At 51.4% G+C, this 25,738-nt stretch overlaps 3 protein-coding genes and 1 long non-coding RNA gene across 45 annotated transcripts in view; 2 read left to right on the top strand and 2 right to left on the bottom strand.

Moving 5' to 3' along the window:
- Positions 1-7,764, top strand: part of DCAF8 (DDB1 and CUL4 associated factor 8) — a 45,146-nt gene extending 37,382 nt beyond the window's left edge. For 32 of the 39 annotated variants that reach the window (XR_011645452.1, XR_011645448.1, XR_011645453.1 and 29 more), the window contains one exon: positions 464-2,403. Coding sequence is in view for 33 of the 39 variants with exons in the window: in XM_004448423.5 (XP_004448480.1) it covers positions 464-580 (117 nt within the window). In the remaining 6 variants the exon portion in view is untranslated. Of the gene's footprint in view, positions 1-463; positions 2,404-5,475 lie in introns of those variants that run through there. The other 7 variants (XM_071207517.1, XM_058309956.1, XM_058309952.2 and 4 more) reach the window with 1 other exon arrangement.
- PEA15 (proliferation and apoptosis adaptor protein 15) lies at positions 2,729-13,211 on the bottom strand. Of its 3 annotated transcripts, none has more exons than XM_071207521.1 (4): positions 13,011-13,211; positions 6,366-6,539; positions 4,961-5,116; positions 2,729-4,809 (listed from the first exon to the last, which is right to left on the bottom strand). In XM_071207521.1, the coding sequence occupies exons 2-4, from the start codon at positions 6,535-6,537 to the stop codon at positions 4,745-4,747; spliced, it is 393 nt and encodes a 130-aa protein (XP_071063622.1). In that variant the 5' UTR covers positions 6,538-6,539; positions 13,011-13,211; the 3' UTR covers positions 2,729-4,744. The 3 variants fall into 3 exon arrangements, with proteins under 3 accessions (XP_071063622.1, XP_071063623.1, XP_058165942.1); XM_071207522.1 differs by having other exon boundaries at positions 10,706-13,182; XM_058309959.2 differs by lacking the exon at positions 13,011-13,211 and adding an exon at positions 7,014-10,805.
- Positions 13,212-16,108: 2,897 nt separating this feature from the next.
- On the bottom strand, positions 16,109-25,295 carry CASQ1 (calsequestrin 1). The gene is made up of 11 exons (XM_058309951.1): positions 24,821-25,295; positions 23,038-23,122; positions 22,119-22,219; positions 21,816-21,927; positions 21,339-21,412; positions 20,837-20,967; positions 19,590-19,635; positions 19,137-19,191; positions 18,800-18,900; positions 17,894-17,968; positions 16,109-16,778 (listed from the first exon to the last, which is right to left on the bottom strand). Exons 1-11 carry the CDS (start codon positions 25,097-25,099, stop codon positions 16,623-16,625), a joined length of 1,215 nt encoding a protein of 404 aa, XP_058165934.1. The 5' UTR covers positions 25,100-25,295; the 3' UTR covers positions 16,109-16,622.
- Positions 25,286-25,738, top strand: part of LOC131280902 (uncharacterized) — a 19,158-nt gene continuing 18,705 nt past the window's right edge. For both annotated transcript variants that reach the window (XR_009188580.1, XR_011645454.1), the window contains exon 1: positions 25,286-25,628. This is a non-coding gene — a long non-coding RNA (uncharacterized lncRNA). The remainder of the gene's footprint in view (positions 25,629-25,738) is intronic.

Raw genomic sequence — 25,738 nt, 5'->3', positions numbered from 1 at the left:
GAAAGAGCCACCAGCAGAAAGCGGTGGGTCTGCTGCTTGCTCTCCTCTATGGTACATGCATATTGCTGTCTTCACAAAGGCAAGGGCATGAGGGTGGGGAAGGAACTGAGAAGAAATAATAAGCCTCAGTGACCCTTTCATTTCCTTTCCATACCCGAAGAGGCCTAGAGCAGGGGTCAGCAAACTATGGCAATTGGCTTTTGGCCTGTTTTTGTAAATAAAGCTTTATTGGAACACAGCTTCACCCATTTGTTTATATATTGTCTGTAGCTGTTTTCATGCTACTACAGTTGAATAGTTGCAGTAGAGTTAAATAGTTGTGACAGAGGCTATATGACTTAGGAGTCTAAAACATTTATTGACTGGTCTTTAAGAAAAGGTTTGCTGACCCTTGGCCTATGGCATCTGAATTTTAGCTAAGACCTAACAGGGAAGTTACTAACAAGCCTTTCCCATCCCACAGCGCTGGCGAGAACCTGGGGTTGGGGCCACAGATGCAGACTCAGATGAGTCTCCCAGCTCCTCAGACACTTCGGACGAGGAGGAGGGCCCTGACCGGGTGCAGTGCATGCCATCCTGAGGCCTCACACCCAGGAGGGATGGACTGGGGCTGCCAACCCAATCCTGCCTGGGCAGCCCTTTCCTGTCCTGGCCCTTACATTCAGCAGAAACGCACTTTGGACTTTTTGCTTTAGATAAAAAGTGACATCCCAGGAGGACAAACCAGAGGGGAACAAACCGTTAACAGAGAGTACTTAGGAGTGGGAGTTAAGCCCTGGAATAGGGTTCCATGGAGAGGTGCATAGGATTCAGCAGAAGTGGCCTCTCCCTAAAGATTTTTGGGGGGTGGAGGATCCTATTTTGTTAACTGGTTTGGGGTGGGAAATAGGGTTCTTTTTCTTTACTTTCCCTTGGTTCTTGGGTGGGGGTTGGGGAGGCAACTGGCTGTTCAGTACCAAGGGGTCAGAGTCAAGGGTTAGGAGTGCCACTCTCTCTTTGGTTTAGGTTTTTGATCTTCTCTCCCTATATTTTTAAAATGTCTATGACAGTTTCATTGTGTTTTTTTTTTTTTTACCCCCCCTGAGCAACCGCATTTCAGGATCCTCATTTTCTGGGAAGTCTTTAAAGCCCCTAACCATCCCATAATCTTTACTTTCTTTTCAACCTCATTCATTCTCTGTACTTATATCACAGTGTTTTTGCACTTAATTATGTATCCTTCACTCTTTTCATCTCATCACCCCCTAAATAGGTCTGGTGAGGGAGGTTGGGTGGAAGTGGGTGAAGGAGCAGAGCTAGGGTAAGAAGAGGATGGATGTTACCTCTTCTGTTACTTAAAAAAAAAAATCTTTTTGGTGGCAGTAATCTCCCTGTCCCTTTCACTTTTAGGGGCCTAATTTTATATCTATAAATATATTAAAAAGCAAGTCAAACTTGGTTGTATCAAGATAAAATTATTGTCATAGTTTAAATACCTATATATTCTCTTTGAATGCAATAAAGGGACTTACAGAGAGAGTGAGCGAGAGTAATGATGTGTAGGTGACACCTAGGGTCAATGTACCCTGTGTGATATGGTCATTAAAGATTGGGGCTTACTCTTTAGGTTTTAGGAAGCCCTTCCCCCTTTCCCTCCCTTGGTTTAGGGTTGGAAAAAACCAGGAGATTGCTCTCAACTCTTTGCCTCAGAACTCCTACCTCTCCCTGAGTCTTGTAGGGGTTCTCACGCAGCCTCTTCTTCCCAGAGGCTGGCTGTCTTTGAAACTTGACTGAAATATGACTTCAGGAAGGGTGCCGCCACTGCAAACTGTCTCTCCCAGTACTGTGTGTGATATAAGAAACACACGAACACACACACACAAACACACTCTTACCTTTTGCTGCTTGAGTCGCGAAGCCATCCAGCTCCATACCAGCTCTTTCAAAAGGAGTAATGAAGGGGAAGACTTTCTGGTTTTGGCTTTTTACCTTGTCCATCTCTTAATACCTTGGACAGGTAGTTAATCTAATGATTGACTAGGGTGGCTGGGGCTTTGACACCTCAGTCATATTATTGGTCACTGAGTATGAAAGTCCCAGTTGAACTCTTGCCCTTAAATGCTTTTGCTGCTATTTCTTTGCCCCCAACTCCACCAGATCCAGCCAGGAATCCAATATCCTAGTCCAGGCCAGGAAGGAGAGGGTAAGAGTGAAAGGATGGTATTCCTAGACACTCCTTCCTCCTGCCCCTTTTCCTAGCAGCTCTCAGACCAGATGTTAGCTGCTGCACTTCCTCCCTGATGTAGGAAATGTGTGGTGACTGAGTGGTCTGTGTTCCTATTGCTAGTGGGGTGATGGGGTGGGCTGAAACCATGCACTCTGGAATTTGTTGTATTTTCTCTCAGTAAAGCCTTCTTTTTCTGATTGCTGCTCTGTGTGGTATGTGGGCCATTCATTTATGATGGGCTTTTTTTTTTTTTCCTGTTCCTCCAGTGTAGATATCCAGCCCTGCCCTCACACCCTACCCATCTTATCATTTTAGGAAGTCCATCCTGGGATATCCATGTTTCCAGTGGTTGGGCACCAGGGGGAGACCTGTTATAAGTAGAATAAGCTCCACTTCGCTCAGTGATACTTGCTGTTCCAGACTGCAGTGAAGGCCATGGGGATGCATATTGTTCCCCATCCCTTCCCAGTCTATCCAAGTCCAAAATCCTGGTCATTTACAGAAATTCCAGAATCAGCCTGGTACCGTACAATCAATCACCTTTATTCCAGGGTTAGAACAAGGCCGTGCACACTGTAGACAGAGGAGCACAGGATAGGGGCAATCTCACAGCAGTGCAACAGGTGGGAGGGCAGGTTAGTCTTTTTAGATTATTTTGCCTTACAGAGAAACTACTAGACTCTGCTGAAAATGACCCTGTCTCTTCTCCCATCTCATTTCCTTATAAGAAGACTCTTCCTCCTTCCACATTCCCACTCACTCACTCTTAACTCCTACTTAACATATCCCAAATGGAAGGAAAGTTCACATTCATTTTCCCCTCCCAATTCTACAAGTATCTCTCTCTTCTTAAGGGAGAAGCCAGACAGGGCTGGGGAAACTTGGGAAGGTCCTTTAAGGCAAAACTGTGGAGTACTCGAGGTGTGTGTGTTAAGGCAGGTGTCCGCAGCAGTAGCCAAAGGAGACAGGCAGGCTGGGCTGGGCTAGGAGTAGAGGATGCTCTCCATCCAGTCTGGCTTCTTCCCTCTTCCAACAGCTAGCCCTCCCCTCCCACTAAAATTTTGCTCCCACATCTTAAAAGCTCCTAACTTAAACCCTATCTAAATAGTCTCTGAGATTGAATGTGAATTTAAAGGTCTTTTTTTTAAAAACAAAAAAAAAGCTTTTTTGTTTTGACTAACAGTTTGACTCCCTGCTTCCTTCACTGTGGCATTCCCCTCCCACCCCCGCTCTGGCCTGGACAATAAGTTAATGCTAGACACCACAAAAAAGGGGCAAACATGGCAGTGCAGGTTTAATATACATATATGTAGAATATATATGTACACACAGTTAGCACGGTCAAGGTGGGGAGGGACATTTTGGGATAGGTAGGAGGCTGGGGTCACTCACTATAGTGATTTGGCTAAGAGATGTCCAGGAGCCCTAGGGGCCAGGATGTTGGAGGAAAGAAATTACCAGAATCCCTTCTGGATTGAATTGGGATAGGGATCAGTGCAAAGGGAAACACCAAAGCTACTTTATTCCCTTCTTTGTAGCCTAGGGCCTTTTTAGATCAGGGAGAGAGGGAAATTTGCCTGCAGTAATCACACAAGACCCTGGAGGTGAAGGCAAGATTGGGGTTAAAACAAAGATCTCTGTTCCCCAACCTCAGATTCAGGGCCAGTATGTGCAATAGTCTGAGAAGGGATTAAAGTAGTGGAAAAGGGGCCCTTCTCTCTGTCCTCTTCCCAACTCAGGCTCAGTGGTGCATGTTTTAGAATAGTCTTCAGAACGGAGGTTCGGTGGTAGTACTGGGTGTGGGGGGAGGAGGGGAATAATAGATGTGGGGAACACGGTCTAATGGTGGGTGCTCCATGGGGTTTGATCTTACCAGGAAAGGATCCAGTCATCATCTCTCATTAGATCCCTGGCTCATACCATCCTAAGCCCATGAGAGGGGAGCAAAAAGGAACCTGTTGATGCCCAGGCCATCCAACCTGAGAATAGCTGGAAACCCTGGGTTCTTCAACCAGTCCAGCACAGAGGCACAAACACTCATCTCTGGCTTTTCCTTGCCTCTTCCAGGGGGACAGGCAGGTTAAGCGGCCTTTTCACCGTCCCTCCGCATTGGGTTTCCTTAGATCCACCCACGTCTCATGCCTCACCCCACCTCAGGTCTTTGTTGTAGGAAAATGCAGGTCCTTTCTATTTCCACACTTTAGAAACGTAGGGGGAAAGTGAAGGAAAGGGAAGTAGGAGGAATGTGCCAATTTCTGTGCATAGAAATTGCTCCCAGCTCCTCCTAGAGTGGGGAAACTAAGCCCCGCCCCCAGCCCGACCCCCACCCCATCACAGGGAGGAGGAACTAGATGAGCTAGACATATAGACAGACAGCCAGAGCGTGCGCACACGCACACACACGCGCACAGTAAGGGGTTAGGACCAGGTTAGTAAGTGGGTAGGTGGGTTGAGGGTGCCTTTGCCCCCTCTCCTGGAGGTGAGGGAAGGGAGTGGTCTGATGAAGGTCCAACCTTCCTCCTCTTCCTCCCTCCTTGCTCAGGCCTTCTTCGGTGGGGGGGCCAGTTTGATGATCTCTTCCTCAGAGGGCTGCCGGATAATGTCTGGGGGCAAAAAGGGATGTTTCTAGTGGGGGAAGTTGTGGGAGATGCCAGGTAGGCCCATTGGGTATCTGCTTCCACTCTCCCAAAACTCAAGTACCCCAAAGATAATGGCAGGGGGCAGAAGTACAGCTGCCGAGGTATGGCCTCTTACCTTTGTACTTCTTGGCACTGGGGATACGGGTTAGCTTGGTGTCCAGTTCATCTTCTTCAGAGATCTTCAGCACCCGGGTCCTATAGTCAACCACCATAGTGAGTAGATCAGGACGGCGGGAGATCTCAAAGATGTGCTCAATGTAGGAGAGATTGTCTGGAGGAAAGTAGGAGACCTTAGGTCAGGGTTAGGCTGCAGAGGTCAGTTTCCCTTTTCTACCAGCCTTCTGGAACCAAGGCTAAGTTCCTAACATGGGTTATCAGGAGGGGGCACCACTGATAGGAGAGGGGCTACTAAGACAGGAAAAGAAAGCAAGGTACTCAAATCACATTATGAAGGACTGTTCCCAGGAAGGGCAGATAGTTGATGAGTGAAGCTTCTACATTTTTAGATGTAGAATGAGGGATTTTGGTTAGATACCAAGTCCTACTTTGCAAGGAAAGGGTAATCGAAAATTTAACCTGCCTTCCAAATATCTCACACCTACCCTGTCTCTCTCCTACCTTCCCTCCAAGGTAAGCATCAGGAAGAACTTCTTAACAGCACATGTCTCTAGACCACCCAAGAGAGATTCTGGGCCTGGCTGAGATACCATCAGAAGGATGAACTCTCCGTGGCTTGGCCAGTTACAGGAGATTAAAGATGTCCTTAGGCTTTCTTTTTGTTTCTTCTGACTAATGGAATAGTCTCCTAACTGTAACTTATCCTCCTCCCCCCTCATTCCTATGTACACCACAGTCAGACTGGAACTTGTGAAGGCCCTTCAGGTCACTCACCTCATCTACTGAAACAGTGTAACCACTTACTCTATACTCAAATTTCTCCACAGCATAGCCTTAACAGCCACTTCTCTTAAGACACACCATATACTCTGTGCCAGCCAAGCAAACAGGACCCCTTGCTTTTCTCAAATATACCAATCCATCTCCCACCTCTGACTATGTACCTCTGCCTTAGTATGCCCTGCTTTGGATCCTGTAACTCCCACTTGCCTTGCAAGGCCATCTTAAATATTAGTTCCTTCCGAAAGTCCCCAGCTGGGAGGACTGTGCTCATCCATTAACCCCCCTCCCACCTAGAGCCACTGGTCTCTGAAAGTACATTTTTACAAGTTAGAACTTTTTTTTTTTTTTTAGTTTAAAGTTCTTCATTTCTATTTTTTTGTTCTATCAGATACATGATAACAGCATAGTAGTAGCTAGATAAAATTTTTCACTGACAAGGGTCACAGTGATAGAGGTCTAAAGACCATTGCCCTGGTGCCCGCTGCACTCTGAGGGCCTCTCGTTTCTGCCTTTCGTGGAGAAGTGCACTTGGTATGTATAGCGGCTTTAAGCTTATCTCTATTTGCTGAAAGAATTGAGCTCAAAAGGCTGGTGGAAGAACTGTGCCTCCTTCCGCCCACCTTTGTCCAGTTTGTTGTGGCTCTCCAGGAAGCTAAACCAGGCACTGCCAGTAGTGATCTCCTCACTCTTCTCGCTGGGGATGTCCTCCTTGCAGGCTGACTTGAGCTGCTCCAGATCTTCAAGGGTGATGTTGTTGGTCAGGTCCTGAAGAAGGGTCCCGTACTCGGCCATGACTGGGTGGAAGGCAGCAAAGTGGAGGCTGCTGAGCTTGAGGTACAGGGTTTGGTTCACTTGCTGCATTACCTCCCCCCTGCCCACTCTATCCCACCAGGTGTGTGCCTAGAAGATGGATGGGGTTGGGGAGGATCAGGGCTGGAGGGATAGAAGGAGGACCTAGGGGAGGACATGGGGGTAGACAGGAAGAAACTGAGAAGCTAGGAGCTGGGCTGAAGCCTAGAGTGGCAAGTCACACCTCCTTTCCCCCACTATTATTTTTTTATTTCCCCCCCTCTAACAGTAACCCTGGCAACAGCTCCCCTGACTGAGGAGGCGGTTACCATAGCAACCTGCCAACCTGCTCCCGACTTTCTCATCCGCTGCCTCCAAGTCCTCCCCACCCAATCGCCCCACCTACCCACAGCCCCTCCCCCTGTCAACACACAACACACATACACACACTAAAATACAAGAATCAGGGAGAGGCTTACTGTGGCAGTGAGAAGCTGAAAAGAAGAGGCTGGAGGGTGTTGGTTGGAGCTCATGTGTTCTAGCTTTTATCATTTCCCAGAAGCAAAGTGGTCCCTCACTTTAACTTCCCACCACCCTACTCATGAATCCTTTTAGATGAATGCCTCGCTGCTTGGTCTGATGGCCCCCTGCCCCTCTGTGCTCAGCCCTGTATTCAGTCATTAGAGCTCAGGAGAAAGCAGTGCACCACCCCCACCTTTATGGAGCCCATATTCTCCCTCGATGGCTACTGGGTCCCTACTCAGCCCTCTCTCTCCTAGCCTTTGTGCTGTGCCTGCAGCCCCCACGCCCAAGAATACCAAGCGGCTGTCTCTGGCCCCCTGCCCAGTTCCCAGGCTGGCTGGGTGGAGGGGGGAGGGGAGTTTGGATGCTGCTTTGGGAGAGTCTGGCAGGAAGGGGGCTGCCACCCCTTCCTGCATCAACACCCTCCTGGCAGGCACAATGTTCAACATGGCTTCCCAAGGGGTCTGGGCAAGGCCAGATCTAATCCAGGCCCTCATCTCATCCCTCTGTCATTGAGAGCCTTAGAAGAGAAGTTAGAGACCATTCAAGGCCGTCTTTCCATTCACTAAGATAGGAACTGTGGCTAAGACAGGAAGAAAAGGTCAGACCTTAGGATGAATTTTCCCGATTTGGAAAATTTGAAACTAGTGGTGACCTCAAATGAAAATATTTTCATATTCAGAAAAATAAAGCATTTAAAAAAGTAAACGTTGTCATCAGCACTGTGTCTAGACCAAGGGGTGGGCAAGAGCTTGGTGACTTTGTCTCTGACAGCCCACAAATCACCCCAATTCAAATTCCCAGTGTTGGGCTGGGAATGTGGCAGGATAGAAGGCAGTTGATCAATACCCCCTCCTTTTCCTTACTTCTGGCCTACATGCAGGGGAACTGAGGCAGAGAGGCATGGCCACTACACAGTAAGAGGCCCAGACCCACAAGTCCTCATTCTCAACCTTCTGCTTGGACCAGAACAAGCCTCGCTTGGTGGCAGGCACGGTGACAAACACAAATGAGCAACACATCAGGCCCAGCACAGCCCATGGCAAGAAACAGGCACTCAGAGGCATGCTCATTTGCACACCCAGGTGCAACCAGACAGAAGGGCCCAGCGGTGGCCCTGCCAGGCGCGGCCAGAAACAATTCTCTGACTGTCAGCACCAGGAACCGTCTCCGCCTTGAAATCTAGGTCACAGCAGCAGGCTCTGGAGCCTAGTCCTCCACCCTCTGCTGCTAATCCAAGGAAAGAAGAGGGGATGCGGGTGAGGGGGATGATGGGGAGGGGGTCCAGAAATGGGTATAAGAATGGGGGAAGGGGTGGGGGAAATGTGAGGAGAGCTGGAATGGAAAGGGCAGCCTGGGAAGGACAAGACTGCCTCACTGGAGGAGATCCAGGGGCCAGGCCCTCAGCTGGGAAAGAGAACAATTTAGGGTCCTCTTGGCCTGCTTTCACCTGGGAGAAGAGTTTGTAAATATGACAGATCCTGTGGGAGGAATGTGTGTGTGTGAGAGAATCTCCTGGGAGGAGTGAAGATTTAGGGTTCTCAATCTAACAGACTTAGACGGGAGGTGGGTGGGAGGGGATTAATGTCAGTGAGACACCCACCCACAAAGGCTGTGGGGGGGGTCGGTGGGTAGGAGCTTTCTAAGAGTGAAAACAGGAGGCCCCTGAGAGAAATGGGGGTGGGGATGATAAAAGTGGCAGAGGAGAAGCATGTGCGCCAGGATGCTATGTGTCGATGCTGGTCACGGTGTGGGTACAGGTATGTGGAAGTGGCCATGGCTGGGTATCTAGGAGGGTGTGGAGTGGAGCTTCTGGTAGTGGATGTGTACGTGCCAGCATTGGCTGTGGGAGCACCTGCTAGGAGTATATGTCTGCATGTATGTTTCTGACCCAGCTGAGAATGTACATAAAAAAGGTAAAACCATTGGCTTACATCCAGAAAAAAGGAAGGGTGAGGGGAGCCTACAGAATGGAGGAAAAAGCTGGGGTTGGAAGAGGACAGGGCCTAAGGCTACAAATGAGGACTCCTGTGAGACAACATATGCTGTGGAAGGAGGGGACACACAGCGGCCATGGGAGCACACAGAGGCCACAGTGAGAAGGCTTCAGCCCCAGTCCAGCTGTTATCATGGCAACCTCGGTTCTGGGTGCCCCCCACCCCCAGCTGTCAGGATGGTGACACCACTGGGTGGAAGGGGCATGGGGAATAAGAAGGGACAGAAGGGATAGGAAGTAAGCCCCCCAAGGAGCAAGGAAAGGCAGCCTGGTTTGCCTCCCTCTCTGGAGAGATCCCATTTGCCCAGGCCTGGGTCTGTGGTGCAGGGTCAAGGGCAGGAAATTTTGGGGTGTGGGCAGGTAGGCTCTCCTTAGATGGCTCTCAAGTCTCACTAATAACTGGGTGGTCGCTGTGGTGGGGTTTGGCAGAAGCTTGGTTCCTTCACCCTTCATGCCACTTTTCCTCACTGAGAGAATTCCTTCGGGCCTGTGGAGAAGTCTCCTGCCCTCCTGCTCTGAAAAATCCTCCCAATCTCTGGAGCAGTGCACAGGGCTGCCCAGGGAACACCAGCAGCCTGGGCGGAGGCCATTTCTGGGACAGGATACCAAGGCAGGAACTGGGAACCGGGGCTGAGGCTGCCAGGAAGTCAGTCCCCTTCCCTCCCAGCTCATTCTGTGCTCTGCTCACCACTTCCTCACACCTTCCTTCCTTCCTTCCTTCCTCCCTCTCCTTCCAAGCTGGCCCCTGGTGGAGCCCTGAGAAAGGCCAAACCAACTGAGGATCCTGGGGAAGAGGGAAGGAGGTGAGAATCATCCTGTGCTGACTTTTAGGGAGGGAGCTGGGAGGATGACAGGTGAGTGTGAGCAGGTGCTGCATGGGCTCCAGGAGAGAGAGAGGCAGGTCTTGGGGCATTTTGAGAAACTTGGCAAAATGGGACATCACCAGGAGGAGGAGGTAGCACCAAAAGACTTTCTGTGCATTTTCAGTTAATTCATGGTAGCTTATAAGACTGCTGGGACACACCCTACAATATGGTCTTCATAGGGGGGAATGAGGTGCCTAAAGAGTTGCCCATCTCAAGGGACCAGGCCAAGCCTGCCCTGGAGGTCACACTCCCTCACAAGGTGGGGAATAATAGAGACAATTCTCAGAGGTTAATCACTGTGGTTCCTCTTTCTGTTCACCAGGCAGACAAGCCCCCAAAGCATGTTGGGGGCTGTGTTTGGTGGAGGTTAGGTTCCCCGTGGGAATGAAGGAGCAGTGGAGCCAGAGCCCTCTTAAACCCTCAGCTCCTCCGTCTTGACGCGGCCCCGTTTTCCTCCTTTAAAAGCCTGGGCCCAAAGAAATGCTCCAGAAGCCCCCTCTCCCTAACACTCAGTTCTAAATCACCAGGAAATTTAAGAAGCGGGAAGGAAGCCTAAGGAGTGGCTGCTGCTGCTCCTCCCTCCCCCACATCTGCAGCAGCTGCCGAAGGCTGAGGAGAGGGGCGGTCCCCATGCAGCTGCAAGGACCAGGAGGTCCCCGCAGTGGGCTGGAGGGGCTCCCAGGCTGTGCATTTTTTGCTGCCTGGAAGGGAAGGGAGGGTGATCATGAAGAAGCAGAAGGTAGGGAGTGAGGGAGTAGGGTTCCAGGCATCTTATTTTAAATTATACCTGGATCCCAAATTCTAGTAGTCCTGTGAATTATTCCTTTAATGTCATACCCAATCGACCTCTTCCCTTAGCTTCTTTCCAGCTTTGGGGGTCTTTATTCCTGTAATGAAGGAAGAGGAGAGCCCTGAGGCTCTGGGGTTAGCCTGGTATGAGAGGAGGGAGAACAACTGGGCCCCAAATTGTTCAGTCCAGGAAGACAAATGGGTTACCCCTGAGCACAAGGACAGGAGCTAAGCCTGCAGCCCTTAGTCAGAGAAAGGCCAGGGCCAAGATGAGCGCACCAGGAGACAACTGTCACTGGATCAGGCCAAGTGGAAGAGGGCTTCCCGACAGTGTGCGGTGGTGGAAGGCTGTGCTTTTCCCCAGCCCCATCTGTCTCCACTCATCTAGGATCTCTCCCTGCCCCTATTTTCGCCTTTCCCATCTCTGTCTTTTCCCATTCATTCTCCCTCTCCCTAGTCTCTCTCCTCCTTTCCTTTCATTGGGCTTTCACTCCTCCTAACTCACCCATCCCACCTGGTGGGGGGAGGGGAGCCCGTACATACCTAGGACTTCTGGGTTCTAGGCTCGGTGTCCCCATCTGAATATTCAGAGCTACTATTAGGAAGGGGTGACTTGGGCTCTCTGACTTGGCACTATCCCTATCAAGGGGATAGAGTAAATTTAGTGGGGAGGGGTCTGGACATAGTGATTGGCCACATACAGGTTGGTGGAGGCTTCTATCATGAGGTTGTGTGTGAGAGATGGGATCGCATGACAGGGTGCTGTTACTCTGTGACCCTCTTCATGCATGACAACACATGCACACGATAGGCACAAGTGTCATGGAAGCGAGGATGTTGGCAACCAAGGAAGCCCACAGCCTAGGGCATCACTGGCAATTTCCCCAATGGACAGCTCAGCCACAAAGAGAAGAGCAATTAAAGTGATTAGAGCTCTGACAGCCTGGGGGCAAGGGGGGGGGGGCAGACACAGAGAAATAAGATACATAGAGTCTACCCCCTAACTCCCTATGGGCTTACCACCCATCCTGCTCTCATCTCCCCCAATTTCTGAGCTGCTTTAGTCCATTCTCTAGCATCTTCCCACTCTTCTGACCATCTCTGGCTCTCACTCCCTTTCTGGTTCCCTGACTGTGCCTCTGTCCTCTGGCTCTCTGTCCCTCCCTGAATGTCTCTCTCCCTCTCATACACATTCCCCTCATTCTCTCTCTCTGACTTGGGCTCCATCCCTGGCTGACTCATACTCCTTTCTTTTTCTCCCTCTTCCTTTCTTCCACCTCCTCCTCCATCTTTGGGCCACTGTTGCCCAGCACCCTAAGCTCTAACTGGACCCCAGCAATAAAGGCCACCAGCAGCCTCTACCCTCCCTGCTCACCTAGTTGAGAGCACCAAGCGCACTCACTCTCAAGATCCTGTCTCCCTGCCCTTCCGTAGGAATGAGACCAGGATTTTCTCTTCAAAGGGGATATCTGAAGCCCAGGGCTGGGAAAAGCAGCTCAGGAAATCAAGGTGTGCTTGGGGACGGTCCCCCCTTCTGCCTCCTCAGCTCTCCTGTTGACTGATGCTCTTTGAGCTCTTGGTCCAGAAGACTTGCACATGGAAGCAATGGGGGGTGTGGTGGGCCTTTGGATGCGTAGTGCAGAGATGTTTGTGATTTAGTGCGTGTGAGACACTGTGTAAGAGTCACATGGGTGTGTGTCACTGAGTGCTGGCGTGTTTCTTGTAGATGTGTGTCCCTGTCAGTTCTGACACAGATTACACGAAATTAAGGGTTCTATGTGTGAAACTTCACTCCTCTCCACCCCTAACATCCTTCCTCCCCTCCAGACAAGCTTTCACCACTCCCTTCTCTTACCCAGGTTCAGTGGGCTGGGGGTGAGGGCACATGGTGCAGCCCTGGGAGCTGGGGAGACTGCTCCGGGGACCTGAGGCAAGGCTGGGCCAGAAGATGGTCAGGGGAGGCGAGTCAGAAGCCAGAGAAAAGGAAGGAGGGGCGGGAGCTGGCCTGGCAGAGCCGGCTAGGCGGGAAGCAGGCTCCATCCTAATCCCCAGGCCCCGGTCCGACTCCCAAGCTGCAGTTCAGCGTGGAATGCGCGGCCGAAGCCGCCACCTCCAGCACGCACGCCCCGCTCGGGACGCACCGACAGAGCCGCGGGCCCCGTGGGGCCTGACACACAGCCGGACCCATCCGGGGGCCCCGACGCCCCCAGTTTGGCCCTCGGCGTCCCGGATGGACACCCTTCCACGGCCAGACCCCAAATCTGTCCCCTCCCCCCGACACGTCTCCTGTCCGCCCCTCTCACCGCCTCCGGGGCTGAACACTCAGGGCGCGGGTACTCCCGGGTCCCCCGGTTCCTGACCAGAGTCCGGAGCCTCCTCCTCGGCTCCCGCCGCCGCCGCCGAAGCTTCTACTGGCACCGCCGCCTCTTCCGCCCGCGGAGCCCGAGCTGGATCCCAGCGCCGCCTCACCCCACCCGGCTGGCCCGTGATGTCAGAGCCGGGGAGGGGCGGGAGGCGGGGAGCGGCGGGAGGCGGGGGGCGAGGAGGGGGCGGGGGGCGAGGAGGGGGCGGGGGCTCGAGTGCCTCGGGTTCTGGAAGGCTCCTAGGATGGGGGCACAATTCGGGGAGGGTCGGAGAATGCCCGAAGCCCCTTTTCCCTGGACCGCGAGATCCGTTTCTCAGATTTAAAATTCTTTCCCAATGGGACGCCCTTCCCCTGTTGACCTTTTAATGACCACAGTTGCTGGGACCTTGGGAGGTGCAGAGTAAGTTAAAGGTTTGGGGGCTTGGAAAGCTCGTTGGCCTCTGGGTTCTCTTAGCTGCTTGATTTGTATTTGGAAAAAACCTCTTTCCTCCTTATGGCTCAGGGGAGTGGTAGTGAATAACTGGTCAGACGTCTCTCCATTGAGGGGTGGGGGCTGGGTAAGAAGCAAGGTGGGGTCCCCCTTCACTTGACCTAGGCCCATGGATCTTCTCTTCCGGTCTCCTGTGTATTTTTCCAACTGGGGTGATGCCAGCAGCCCCCTTCTGTCCCTCTCACCTTTCCCAAATATATACCCCTTCCCACCTCCCCTCCCCCCTCCCCCATGATGTAATTTTATTTTCTGGGGAGAAAAAAGCAGCAGTGAGCTCAGCATGCAAATATAGACAACCTGCAAAGCCACACTTAGCTCTGTCTCCCAGCTCTGACCCTCTGCCTAGGCCTAGCATGGCAGCTCTCACTTCCGCTCCACCCCAGGGACTTTCCTCCCCCATATTCTCAGCCAGACTGAAAGAGGGAAGGAAGAATTGGGGAAGCGACTGTTCTCACCCCCTCTCCAGCCTGAGGGATCTCTCCTCAGCGAGGGCAGGATCTGGCCCTGGGAAGAGGGAGGCCTCCCCTGCAGACAGCCGTCTGAGCACCAGCGGCGCTCAGTGCCACCCCTGGGAACACGCTGGCCTCGCCTCGGTGCCACCCTGGCAGAGACCCCATAGGAAGCCTCAAATGAGCCGCCTCCTTTCCTGGGTCTGCACTGCCTGTAGATGAGGCCCAGGCTGAGTCCACTTTGGGTTTCGTAGCCCTTCCCTTTGCTCTTCACATCCTCACCTCCACCAGGACCCGCCCCCCCCCCATCTCTGTCCCTTTGATAATAACACAGCCTCCTCACAGCTTTTGTATGTGTCTCTTTGTGCCTCACAACAACCTGTTGTTGGGGTCAGGAACAACAATGACTTATCTTCATGAAGTTTGTCAGGGAAGGGCTTCAGGCTTCTGAGACCCTGAGCGGGTGGGTACAGGAGACTTGGGCTTCGTGCTGGCTCCATTCCTTCCTTGGGCAGATTTTATGTCTGAGCCTCAGTGTCCTCCCAGTATGAGGGAGATGAGAAGGGACTATCTTAAAAATGGGAGCTGTTATTTAGTCCGGGGGCTTCCACTAACCTATGTTAGACTGTAAGCTCCATAATATTATTATATAAGCCCAGTGCTCATACTACTTAGTAAATGTTTAATAAACAGCTACAGCTTGGATGAATATATGGTTTCTACTCTCTGTACTTCTGCCATATTCTCTAGGAGCACTTCCTGGATTTGTCTATGGAGGGTGAGGACTTACCTAACCTCAGATCACATCCTCCCCATACTTACAAATAACCCTTATGCCTGATCCATGAAAAATATGTAATAACTATTATTTACAGGCTTGTTCAGCTACTTGGTTTTTCCCTCCCCGCCCCTTTACACTTAGCCTCCCCCAGGCCTCTCCTGGAGAGAACCTGGGTCCTTCCTTGCAGGATTTCCAGCAGGGCCCAAATCTGTCGAACACTCACTCATTGTACAAAACCCCGCATCTCCTGTCCATTCCCAGTGCCACGTTCCATGTTCTCCCAACCTCTCCATTATAGCAGTCTCTGATTACAAGAGTTGAGCTCCCTACCTCTGGTATCTTGATCATCTCCCCTCCCCATATCAACCATGTTTATGGCTGTTCGATTAAGTCTTGCCCTTCCCAGCAGATCACAAGATTAAATTCAAACACCTTCATGAGCAGCCCCAATTTGCCCACCCAGCCTCACTGCCACCATGTAAACTTTTCTTCTGGTCTCTCAGCTCCTCTGTGCTGCCAATGACAAACATACCCTGCCAGTGCTTCTGCTGTTTCTATCAAATGAAATGTCCCCTCCCCAATTCCTCTGCCCACTTCTCATTTATGGTCCAGAAAAGGCTCATGTCCTTTATGAAGACATCCAACACACTCTGATCGCCGCTTCTGAGTCCATTCTGTTCTTTCATTAGTTCCTTCTTTCAACAAACATTTATTAGGAACTTTTTGTGTACCAGGCTCTGTGGACACAGAGAAAGGCCAGGGTCCCTGTCTCCAAAGGATGCACAGTGTAGTGGGGAAGACAGACATGTAAATGAAGAACTATAATAAAGTATGCGGGTACAGAACAGGGAGTACATAGAACGTGCAGTGAGGCCCGGTGGAGGGCGCTGCAGGAATGGGGCATGCTCTGGGAAGGCCTCACCCAGGAAGTGTTATTTGGGCAGGGAGGGTGCTATCAAGCAGCCTATAAGTACTTAATTACATATTGCTTTGTATTTTTCTTCAATTGTTTAGTGTGCTTTTCTTGACTTCCCAGTGAGTCTAATCAGCTCGAGAGCAGGGACAGGCCTGGCACTCTCTGTTCTCCAGGAGTCTAACAGCAACACTGGACAAACACCATGTGTTCAAAAAAGCCTTGTTGACTTGAAACTGATAAATAATACGGGCTTCTTTGGGATAACTGCCTGGAGGGAGCCCCAACCCCCTCCTAGCGTAGTCCCCTTGCTCATCCCTAACAAGACACCCACACTCAGATCCTCCTCTTTTTGCCTCCTCTCTCCTGCCATAGGGGTGAGACTTCACCAACAGACACTTGCTCATGCTGCCCCAGATCTTTTTATTGAGGGCTCTCATTTGACCCAAATACATTAACAAGAGATTGCTGAGAAACAGCCCCAAACACAGTGCCCCCCGCCCCTTCCTCCTGGCCAGGAATAAGACAGTCAGAAGGATAGAGGGTTTGGGAGAGTGGGGGAAGGCCTGTGCATAGATGGAGGGAACAGGAGAGAGATGGCGGACTGTAGATAATGGCAAGAAAAAATCACAATGAAAAGTGTAGGACATCATGGAAGAAAAAAAGACTAGACACAAGTAAGTTATGAAATAAGAAACAAGTCAGATGAGAGGGCTTGACTGATATCTAGGGAAAAGCAGTTCCTTTCCTCAACAGATGTGGGGAATCACTGTCTCAGCACCCAAAATAGAGACCCAATGGGCCCTATGGCAGAGAATGGTCTAATGTCCCTGGAGTTGCTCAAGAAAGGGCAAGGGAGGCAGGAGGACGTATGAGAAGAGTAAGAGGGGCTGGAAGATGGTTGCCACAGCAACTAACTAGTCGTCATCGTCGTCATCATCGTCGTCATCGTCGTCGTCATCATCATCCTCCGTGTTAATCTCACCCTCCAGCACATCTTCCAGCCAGTCCTCTAGCTCCTCAGCAGAAGGCAGGTCTTCCTCGTTGTCCATCTCCATCCATATGCTATCCGCCTAGGAGATGGCATGGACAAGGCACAGAAAGCTAAGCCTGAAACTCGGGTCTTTGCCCCTGTCCTCCTCCTCATTGGACTCTATTCTCCTCTATATGCCTTGCCCCTTCATCTGATAATGGCCAGGAAAATTGTCCAGTTGGAGGTCTGGATTAAAAGAGTAACGGTGGGAGTGAAAAGAAAGGATCGACTGACAAATAGACCTTCTGCCTTCAATCTTTCTTCCATGGTCTTGCCATACTGAGCTTCATAAACTAGTCTTTTCTATCATGCCCTTGATGCCAAACCATTGTCATGGCCTATAGAATAAATCAGCAACTCTTTAGCATTCAAAGCTTTCCACAACCTGCTTTTCCAGTTCCATCCTCAGTGTTTTCTAGACACTTAAGCCATACAAATCTACTTGCCTTTTCCTAAATCTGATGGCCTTTTTCCTACTTTTGAACCTTTGCTGTTGCTTTTTCCTCAGTTTGGAAATGACTTCCTATCATCTTCACTTGTTGAAATCCTATATATCATATAACCTCCATTCCACATAACACTTCCTTGTAAACCCTGCTCTGGTTCTCCAAGCAGAAATCACTCTTTTCTTCTCTGTGCTTTCTTAGCATTTTATTGGTATCTTTTTTAACGTATATAAAAATTATCAGATCTGGCCTTGTATTGTAGTTAATGGAATACCTGTCTCCCTCCTCAATTAGACTGAGAATTCTATGAAAACAAAGGCTGTGGCTTATCCAATTCAACTAACAATTTTGAAGCAACTACTATGTGTGCATGAGACAAATTCTGTGCTTAAGGAGCTCAAAGTCTACCAGGGGAGGCAGATGTGATCCATAAACAGCCATGTAAGAGTCAAGAGCTGTATTCTAGAGGCCAAATGGGCTCTGGGAGTGCCAAGGAGGAATGATTCCAAGTGGGAGATCTGGAAAGACTTCATGTTGAACAGAGAATTTGAACTGGACCTTAAAGGACGAGCAACAGATTCCAGCAGGGTGTGGGTAGGCCACGCATCTTCCCCTCTATGTGGCCATTAGACTGGGCATCTCTCTTTCCTCTGGAAAGGCTTAAATCCCTAGTTAGTAGAGCAGAAGAGGATAAGGGAAGGAAACTCACATCAGTAACATTGACGACTCCTATTTGTGGGGCTGACAAGTCGATGTCAAACGTCTTCTCCCAGTATGGGACCAGCTGCAGAGAGACCCAAATATAGCAACTTAATGGAGCCTAGGAGCACATGCCTCTAGAAGGGTGAGTGAGAATTAGCCCAGGGATAATGAGAGAGGACACTCTGAACCTGCAGTAGATGGGGGGCAGGTCTAGCTGTGAGAAAGGATAGAGGGAAGCAGTAAATGGGTAGAGGAAAGTAGAAATCCCAAAGGGAAAGTATTAGTAGAGTTATCTGGGAACACTGACCCCTCCTTTCTGAGGAAAACTAAATAGGAAACCCCCATTCTGACCCTGGATCTGCTACTGACTGACTTGTGACTTGGGGCAAGTCACTTTGTAAACTTCAGCTTCTACATCTCAAAAATAAGGCGGCTATACCTGTAATTGCTCATGTTCCTCACATCTCCATTCATTCATTCAGTTACTTATTCAACAATGAGCGCTAGGTTTTGGGGATTCAACTGGGAACAGAACAGTCCCCAGAGACATGGAATCTCTGCACTATGATTCTATGACGAGTGTGTACCATGTGCAGAGTTAATGTGCCCATCTGCTCACCAGAAGTCTGGTTTCCTCTAGAAAGAGTCATCCCTGAGCACATGAAGTACTTGCCCCACCCCCCTCTGGAATTGTGTGTTGTGCCCCAAACGGTTCACTTCTCAGCCTGTTTCCCCTCTTCCAGGATGCCCTCGATGCCCATGGTGCTCTTGAACGTGCAACAGGTATAAACCTTCCAGGATCCCCATATAGGAGATAATTAGGGGCTCTGAAATGAAGCCTGCTCAGAAGACACCCCAGAGTCTAAGGCCTCGCCTTAGGATAATAGTGCCCGGGCAGGTATTAGCATCTTACCAGGGGGAAGTCATCAGGGTCAATCCAGATGATGCTAAGATCAGGGTTTTCAGTGTTATCTTGGGCCACAGACTTGAGGGTTTCCAAGAACTCAAAGCCATCTTGGAGGGAAAACAAGTGAGGATTATGAGGTGGGGTAGAGAGGAAAGGAACAGAGGATAGAAGAGTCCAGATCTATCTCCCTGCTTTCCACAACTCCACATCCCCAGTCCCAGACTGCTTGCAAACTCCCAGAGATGCCTCCCAAGTGGGGTTTATGCTCCAACAAGCACACCCATCTCCTTCCCCACAACCCACCACTGTCCTCCCCTGATCCAACCCACTATTCCTTTCTCACCAGGATCAGCTTCCTCTGCAAAGGCCACAATGTGGATTCCATCCATATCATCCTCCTGTTAGGGGTGGGGTGAAGGGAACTTTAGCTCTACTGTCAGAAGTTGGAGAGCCCAGAACACCCTAGACCTTCCTTGAACCTGAATTTTGTGGAAATCCTGCTTCAGGACCAGGTATATGTCACACTGACCCCTTCAGCTCCAGGGCCCCCACACCTCCTCTGGAAATCCCTTTAGCCCCAGAGTTGGGGGCTCTTCCCTTGTCATCTTCATCCACTTATATGTCTTTCTCCCAGTTCCTGACACATTCTTCAGAATAGAAAACCTTCAGCCTTTGCTGGTGCATTGTCTTTTCTACAAGAGGGGCATGAGGAGCAGCAGGGTGGGCTATTTCTAAGACTTGAATCTTCAGCCACCCATGCTCCCCTGAGGGCTCGAGCCTAGCCAGAGACACTCACCCAGGTCTCATACATACTCTCAGGCTTCAGTTTCCTCAGGGTTGATCTAGAAGAGACAAATAGAGGGTCACTACTCAGTGGGTGGAAAGGTCACCCTCCCCAGAGGGCCCCCAGAGAGTCCCCACAGCAGAGGCTGCCCCTGGGTCATGCCCAGGGCACTGAGAGCTTGTAGCACAGAACAAAGGCATGCGGCAGTCTAAGCTCTGGGCACCAGGCCCGGATCATTGTATCAGTAAAGCAAATGGGGGAGGGGAGGTTGGGCAAGGGGATTGGAAGAGAGACTTTGGGGAGAAAGCTGAGATCTGACATTGGACATGCACTCATTCATTCATCCACTTATTTATGCATTCATTAAATAAAATTGGATACCTCTATGTTCTAAGCATAGGTGTTATGTGCTGTATTATGTGCTAGACGGTTGTCCACAGAGTTGAACAAGGCAGACAGGGTTCCTGCCTTGATTACAAGTGTATCATAATCTAGTGTGAGTGAAGGAGAATAAATAGTGCTTAGACACACAAATGTGTATTTCCATTTGTGGGGTATTGTGAAGGAAGAGAATGATGTATGAGAACGTAGGGCAGGATTTCTCAAACTTGACACTCTTGACATTTTGGCCTGACAATTCTTCGTTGTGGGGACTGTCCTACGCTTGCTTTGTGGGGTGTTTAGCAATGTCTATGGCCTTTTCCCAGTAATTGCCAGTAGGATTCCCCCCAACCAAAAGTGTCCCCAGATGTTGCCCAGTATCCCCTGGAGGGTAAAGTATTTCCCACAGAACCCCTCCTCCTGCCCCCCCCCCCCCCCAGTGAGATCCACTGCTGTAAGGTAATGTATTGGAAAGAATATGGACAGACCTGGGTTAGAATCCCAGTTCTAATGCTTATTCCCTGTGGAACCTCTTAAATTGAGGTTGTTAAAAGGATTAAATATAGTAATAGAGGTAGAAAGCATCTAGCAATTCCTGGCAGATCACAGGCACTCAGCACTCGTTTGCTGACTTCACTTGTGTAAATTATAATCATCACAATGAACTATACACATTTCTGTAGGACTTTCTCTGTGTCAGACTCAGAGCTAAGTACTAGGTGCAAAATCTTATGCAAAATTAACTATCAATGAGCACTGGTACCCAGAAATCCATTTATTTCCAGGCAGGACCAGCTTCCTGGTTGCCTGAGAGTCCCCTAGCCCATCTCACAGATGTTCTTGGGTATACTAGCCAAGGAGGAGCACCTGATCCCCACCTCCTATGCTCCTCCACGAAGCTGACAATCTCCTCTTCGCTATTGGGTTTGTCTGGGATGGTCACAGGCTCGTCCATGAAGGCCTCATAGAAATCAATCTCATTCAGCTTCAGAGTCAGCTTCTTGGCCACCTTTAGGGAGGGGTGGGGTGGGGGGACGGGAGAGAGGGGAGCAGGAGACTCAGGACCATGGTGAGAAGTAGTATTTAAGGGGATACAAATACTAGGAAGGGAGTCAGGAAACTGGGGTCCCAGCCCTTTCACTGCCATTGTGACATTGGACAAGCATCTTAACTTCTCTGGGCTTTGGCTTAACGTGAAAGGAGTGGGTTAGATCATCTAAAGGCCCCCTCAGCTCTAAAATCTATGGGAAAGAGACGCCCAAGAGCAAGGGAAGTGTCAGAGTGTGGGAGGGACCAGGCCCCCCATAGATTCTGGGAGAGGAGACTGATAGGTGGCACAGAGGAGTGAGGGAGACCTAGTACAGCCACAGGGAGAAGAACCTTGCTGTCGAAGGTCGCGAAGAAGGGGATGTAGGGATGAAACTCCTCTGCTGCATCCTCGTAGGCTTTGAAATCTGAGGGGAGAAAACAGAGTCAGTCTCTGGGGAAACGAGGGTCTGCGAGGGGATCAACTGTGTCCTCCCTACCCCCATTTCCCTCTCCCTGATTCTTCTTTGGTGGTGGGGCTGGGGGTGAGGAAGAGTTCATACAGAGATCTCTCCCCTTTAGTCCTCTGAGATTGAGTAGAACCTAGTAGGACGGGAGTAGGTGAGGTGGAAAGTTGGGGATGCTTGTCTAGGAAACCCCCGGAGTTCAAAGAGATCAGAAGAGTTGATGGACATGACCATGGCAGGAGGAAGAAGAGGGGATGGAGAATCAGGAGGTAGAGATGCTGAGACAGTGGGTGGGCTGGGGAGGTAGAAGGACAGATGAAATGGGGGATCCTGGAGAGGAACAGTGGAGTTAAGGGTTACCCACGCTCTGAGTCTTTGTTCTTGAAGTAGCCAATGAGTTTGTTCTCATCCTCAATATTCTCAAATGCCTGCAGCTCTCGTTCACCCTCAATCATTTCCACAGGGTCCTCTAGGACCTGGAAAAGCAGGGATATTGGAGGAAGAGAGTGAGTGTCTATCCTTGCTGGGAGAACACCGGAGGGATCTGGGGAGAAGAGGGCTGGGGAAGTGGAAGAAGGAGGGGGGGGGGGGTGGTGTGTGTGTGTGTGTGTGTGTGTGTGTGTAGGGTTGGTAGGGGTATGGCCATCAGTTCCAGGGGATTTCTCACATCAAGCACAAACTCCACCAGGGTGTCAGCAGAAAACTCGCCGTCATACTCGATGACTTCATCTCCCTTGAACACATAAACGCTGTCCTCTTCAGTTAGTCCTAGGGAGCGATCCAAATGGGAGCTAGGAGCCCAGCCTTCCCGCAGACACACAGGTCCCCATCTTGAGTCGCACCCCATTCAGTAGTCCCACTGGAGCCCGCATCCTCCACCTGTCCCTTTCCCTGCCTCACCCACCTCCACTGCCCCGTAGCCCTGACACCCCTGATGTCTAGTGCCAGCAGCTCTCCAGGAAGAAGCTGGGAATCAGGTAGTCTTGTTAGGGGAGGGAAAAGGGAGATAGAGATTTCGGCTGCATTTCTCCCTCTCTCTGCCTGCCGTAACTGGAGCTGGATATGCTGGCTACCTCTGAGGACTCAAGTAGCTGATTCCTAGTCCAGCCCTTTAATCCTCTGCTATTACTGACCCGATGACTTCATTACAGCTGACCACTCTCCTCCCCCACCCCTATGTGAAGTCCAGGCTCAAGCATGTGCTGCCCCCTGGCGGCCATGCTGTGGCACCTGGCCAGGCTCTGGAGGGCGAGGAAGCAGAGAGCCAGAGACCTCTCCAGCCTTACCCCTGTATTTCCCTGGCTCTCCCTTCCCTCCGGCACGTGGGCCATTTTGTGATAAGGATAGAGAGGGGCCACCCACACCCATCTCTGGCATTTGAGTGTGGGTCTCAACAAGGAATAAAGGAGAGGCCAGGACCCCCAGCTATAACCCTCCCAACCTCAATTTTTTCTTCCCACCTTTCAGAATAGGCATGGGGGACCCTAACCCCCCAGCCCCAAAGGCTGCCTGCTCAGCCCTCCACCCTAGGCCTCCCCCAGCCTCACACCACCCGCCCTTTCCTGGTCCTCCCACCCCCCCCTTACCTAGTTTCTTGGCCACAGCTGCATCCTTCTCAGAGTCCACCAGCCCGAAGCCAACGCCCTTGTCTTCTAGGACTTGGGCTGCTAACTGAGGGAGGGTTAGGGTTAAAGTTAGCCCCTGGAATTTTTCTTAACCCCTCTTCCCACCTCATGCTTTCAAGCTGGGTCAGTTGGGCTGCGGGGAATATGAGTTGACCTGGACCCTATGCTAGGATGCAGCATATCCCAAATTATCCTGCACCCCGCTGTTTTCAGTCTTCAGTTCAAAATTTAATTCCTGAACATTTATTGCTCCTTTACAATGTGTTTAATATGTTGAATTCTCAGGCCTTGCCCTTGACACTTCCCAGGTCCTTAGTGCTGCTGAGGAGCCTGGCTCCAGTGTGACTGGTGGCCCCTCCTTAAGGGCCAAGCCCTGACCTCCGTCCTGGTTGAAGGTTGTGCTCGGCATGCAGGTGACAGTAGAAATCCCTAGGATTCTTCGGAGTAATTCCCAATGGGAAGAATTCTGAAGGGCTGGGGGTCAGGCATCGACATGGTGCTGGGGAGACTGCCGTGGACTGGGGGAGGCCAGAGTGACCACAGACAGCCATGAGGGTAGCGTTTGCAGCATCCACCACCTGCCACCCCGAGGGAGAGCAACGGACCTGTTCTCATCCAAGGGCCTTTCCCCTTTCGCTCTCTACCCAGCCTGCCCTTGGTACGGGCAGGCGCGGCCCTAGGTCCCTCCCCCAGAAGCCTCCCAGCAGATTCCAGCATCACCCCACCCCACCCACCCCAGACTGGGGTGCTGTGATTCTCAGTGGTAACAGGGAAGGGAGCGGTTGGCAGGTGATGGCCAGGGATGCTGAGCACTCAGGATAAAAATACTCGGCTCATTAAGCAGATGGCGGGTTCCAGCACCCAGCAGGGGGCAGGGAGACACAGAAATGAGAGCCGTGCGGTCTTGGTGTCTTGCCCTGAACCGCTCCAAGCTCTGGGCTAGTGTAGGCCTATCTGTACCACAAAGTCAGAGAAGGGGCCCTGGAAGCACGTGCTAGCCCTTAGAGGGTGCTTGTGGTTACATCTCCCGGCTTTGCCCCCAGACATAGGTACTTTTCTCTCTCTTTTTGCAATACCTCCCTCCTTTAGGCATCAAGGCAGCTGCTCGGGGGTGGGAGACTCCTCCCACAAAGAGAAGATGGAGGAGACATTCCGAAGCTGCCTTTAACCACAAGAAGTTTCCAGTCACGGCATTCAGCTTGATCCAATAGGGACTGGTGGAGAATTTGGGTGGGGGCACTGGGAGGCATGGTAGTCTCTAGGAGATATTCAAACCTCTAGCCATTAAATACTTGGCAATCAAAGAAGTAGAATTTAAAGTTATACTCAGTTGGGATCTCTTTGGGGTCCTGCCCCTACTGAGTATGAAGAGGGGGCCTTCCGGGACTACCAGGAAAGTAGATATCTGGGGTGGGGTGGGGAAGTGCAATGCACCCCCTCAGCACATCCATTTTTGCTCTTTCCCCCTTCCAAGGACACCCCAATCCTAGCCAAACCTAGTACTACCAGCCTCCTATGGCGTGAGGCGCCCTGCAGCCCCCCCTCCCCATCTCTCCAGTGGTCCTTTGGGAGCCCTGAGTGTCTCTTTCTCGCCTGGCTAAGGCAACACGCCTCTTGCATCCTGTTGTTCAAGACGAGGGTCCGGCGGCCCTGCCCTTCACTCCCGGGCCCCACCCTGGGATCTCCGCGGAGCTGTGGTGCCTGCCTGGAGCTCGGGGTGTGCTCTGCAGGCCCCGCCACTCACCTCCAGGATCAGCTCCTCCATCTCAAACTGTCTTTGCGAGGCCTTGTCGTCCTCGGGGGGCTCGTGGTAGAGTAGCGCCAGCACCTCGTACTTCTTGAACACATTCTTGTAGTTCTTTGCATTGACGTTGATCACCCGGTCCACGCCATCGTACTCGGGGAAGTCCAGCCCGTCTTCCCCGTACACCCCTGACTCGGGTGTCCCTAGCACCAGCAGTAGCAGCAGTGCCAGCCGCAGAGCCGGCGCAGCTCTGGCCCCCATCCTGTCTGTAGCGCTCATGGAGGTAGTGGGATTGGGTCGACTCCTGGTCCAGAAGGAGGTGAGCTGGGGTAGGGAAGGGCCGTGGGGTCCTGAATCCCCAGTTTAGGGGCTCAAGGGGGTGGGGTGGGAATGGCCCCAAGCAGTGGACAGAGGACACTGCTGGGTCCTGGAGAAACTGCCAACAGAGCCAAGAGAAAAAGGGTCAGGAGGAGGACTAGGTGCAGGGGGCGGAGAGGGAACCGGAGCTGCCCCTGAAACTGGCACCCCTCGGCCCCCACCTGGCCCTGTCTAAATATGTCCCCGTGGTTGGCAGGGGAGACAGATAACCTTCTGAGGCCAGGACAGCTCCATGACGGCCCCGGTCCTCCCGCCTCTGACACCTCTCCCCCACGCTCCCCGCGTCTCCTTCCCTCCCCCTCTCCCAGGTCCAGGGCTCCTCAGCCCTTGTCCCCACGCCGGCCTACGAGCTCATCGAGCTCATCGCCATATTAAGAAAGGAAAAGGGAGAGACGTGGCAGAGCTAAAAATAAGACCAGATGAGTCGGAGGTAAGTGAAGCTGGGGCTGGGGGAGGGGAGGCATGGGGTAATTGGGGAGAGCCGAGGGTAGTGCACGGGTAATTAGAAAGAAATTGGGCTGGAGAGGAGGTGATAAGCGG

The sequence above is a fragment of the Dasypus novemcinctus genome, chromosome 13 (assembly GCF_030445035.2).
Source record: "Dasypus novemcinctus isolate mDasNov1 chromosome 13, mDasNov1.1.hap2, whole genome shotgun sequence".
Taxonomy (NCBI): Eukaryota; Metazoa; Chordata; class Mammalia; order Cingulata; family Dasypodidae; genus Dasypus; species Dasypus novemcinctus.
Note: the sequence above shows the minus strand (reverse complement) of the source record. Positions and strands in the feature narration are given on the sequence as shown.

Excerpts from the sequence above, each read along its gene's own strand:
- PEA15 (XM_058309959.2), bottom strand. The coding sequence starts at position 7,086 with ATGATAAAAGCTAGAACACATGAGCTCCAACCAACACCCTCCAGCCTC. Across the intron at positions 5,117-6,365 it reads CCACAACAAACTGGACAAAG|ACAATCTCTCCTACATTGAG; the intron begins GTGGGCGGAAGG and ends ACTTTCCTCCAG. Across the intron at positions 4,810-4,960 it reads CAGTGCCAAGAAGTACAAAG|ACATTATCCGGCAGCCCTCT; the intron begins GTAAGAGGCCAT and ends TTTTGCCCCCAG.
- CASQ1 (XM_058309951.1), bottom strand. The coding sequence starts at position 25,099 with ATGAGCGCTACAGACAGGATGGGGGCCAGAGCTGCGCCGGCTCTGCGG. Across the intron at positions 22,220-23,037 it reads AGCTGTGGCCAAGAAACTAG|GACTAACTGAAGAGGACAGC; the intron begins GTAAGGGGGGGG and ends ATCGCTCCCTAG. Across the intron at positions 19,636-20,836 it reads TTCGTGGAGGAGCATAGGAG|ATCAACCCTGAGGAAACTGA; the intron begins GTGGGGATCAGG and ends TGTCTCTTCTAG.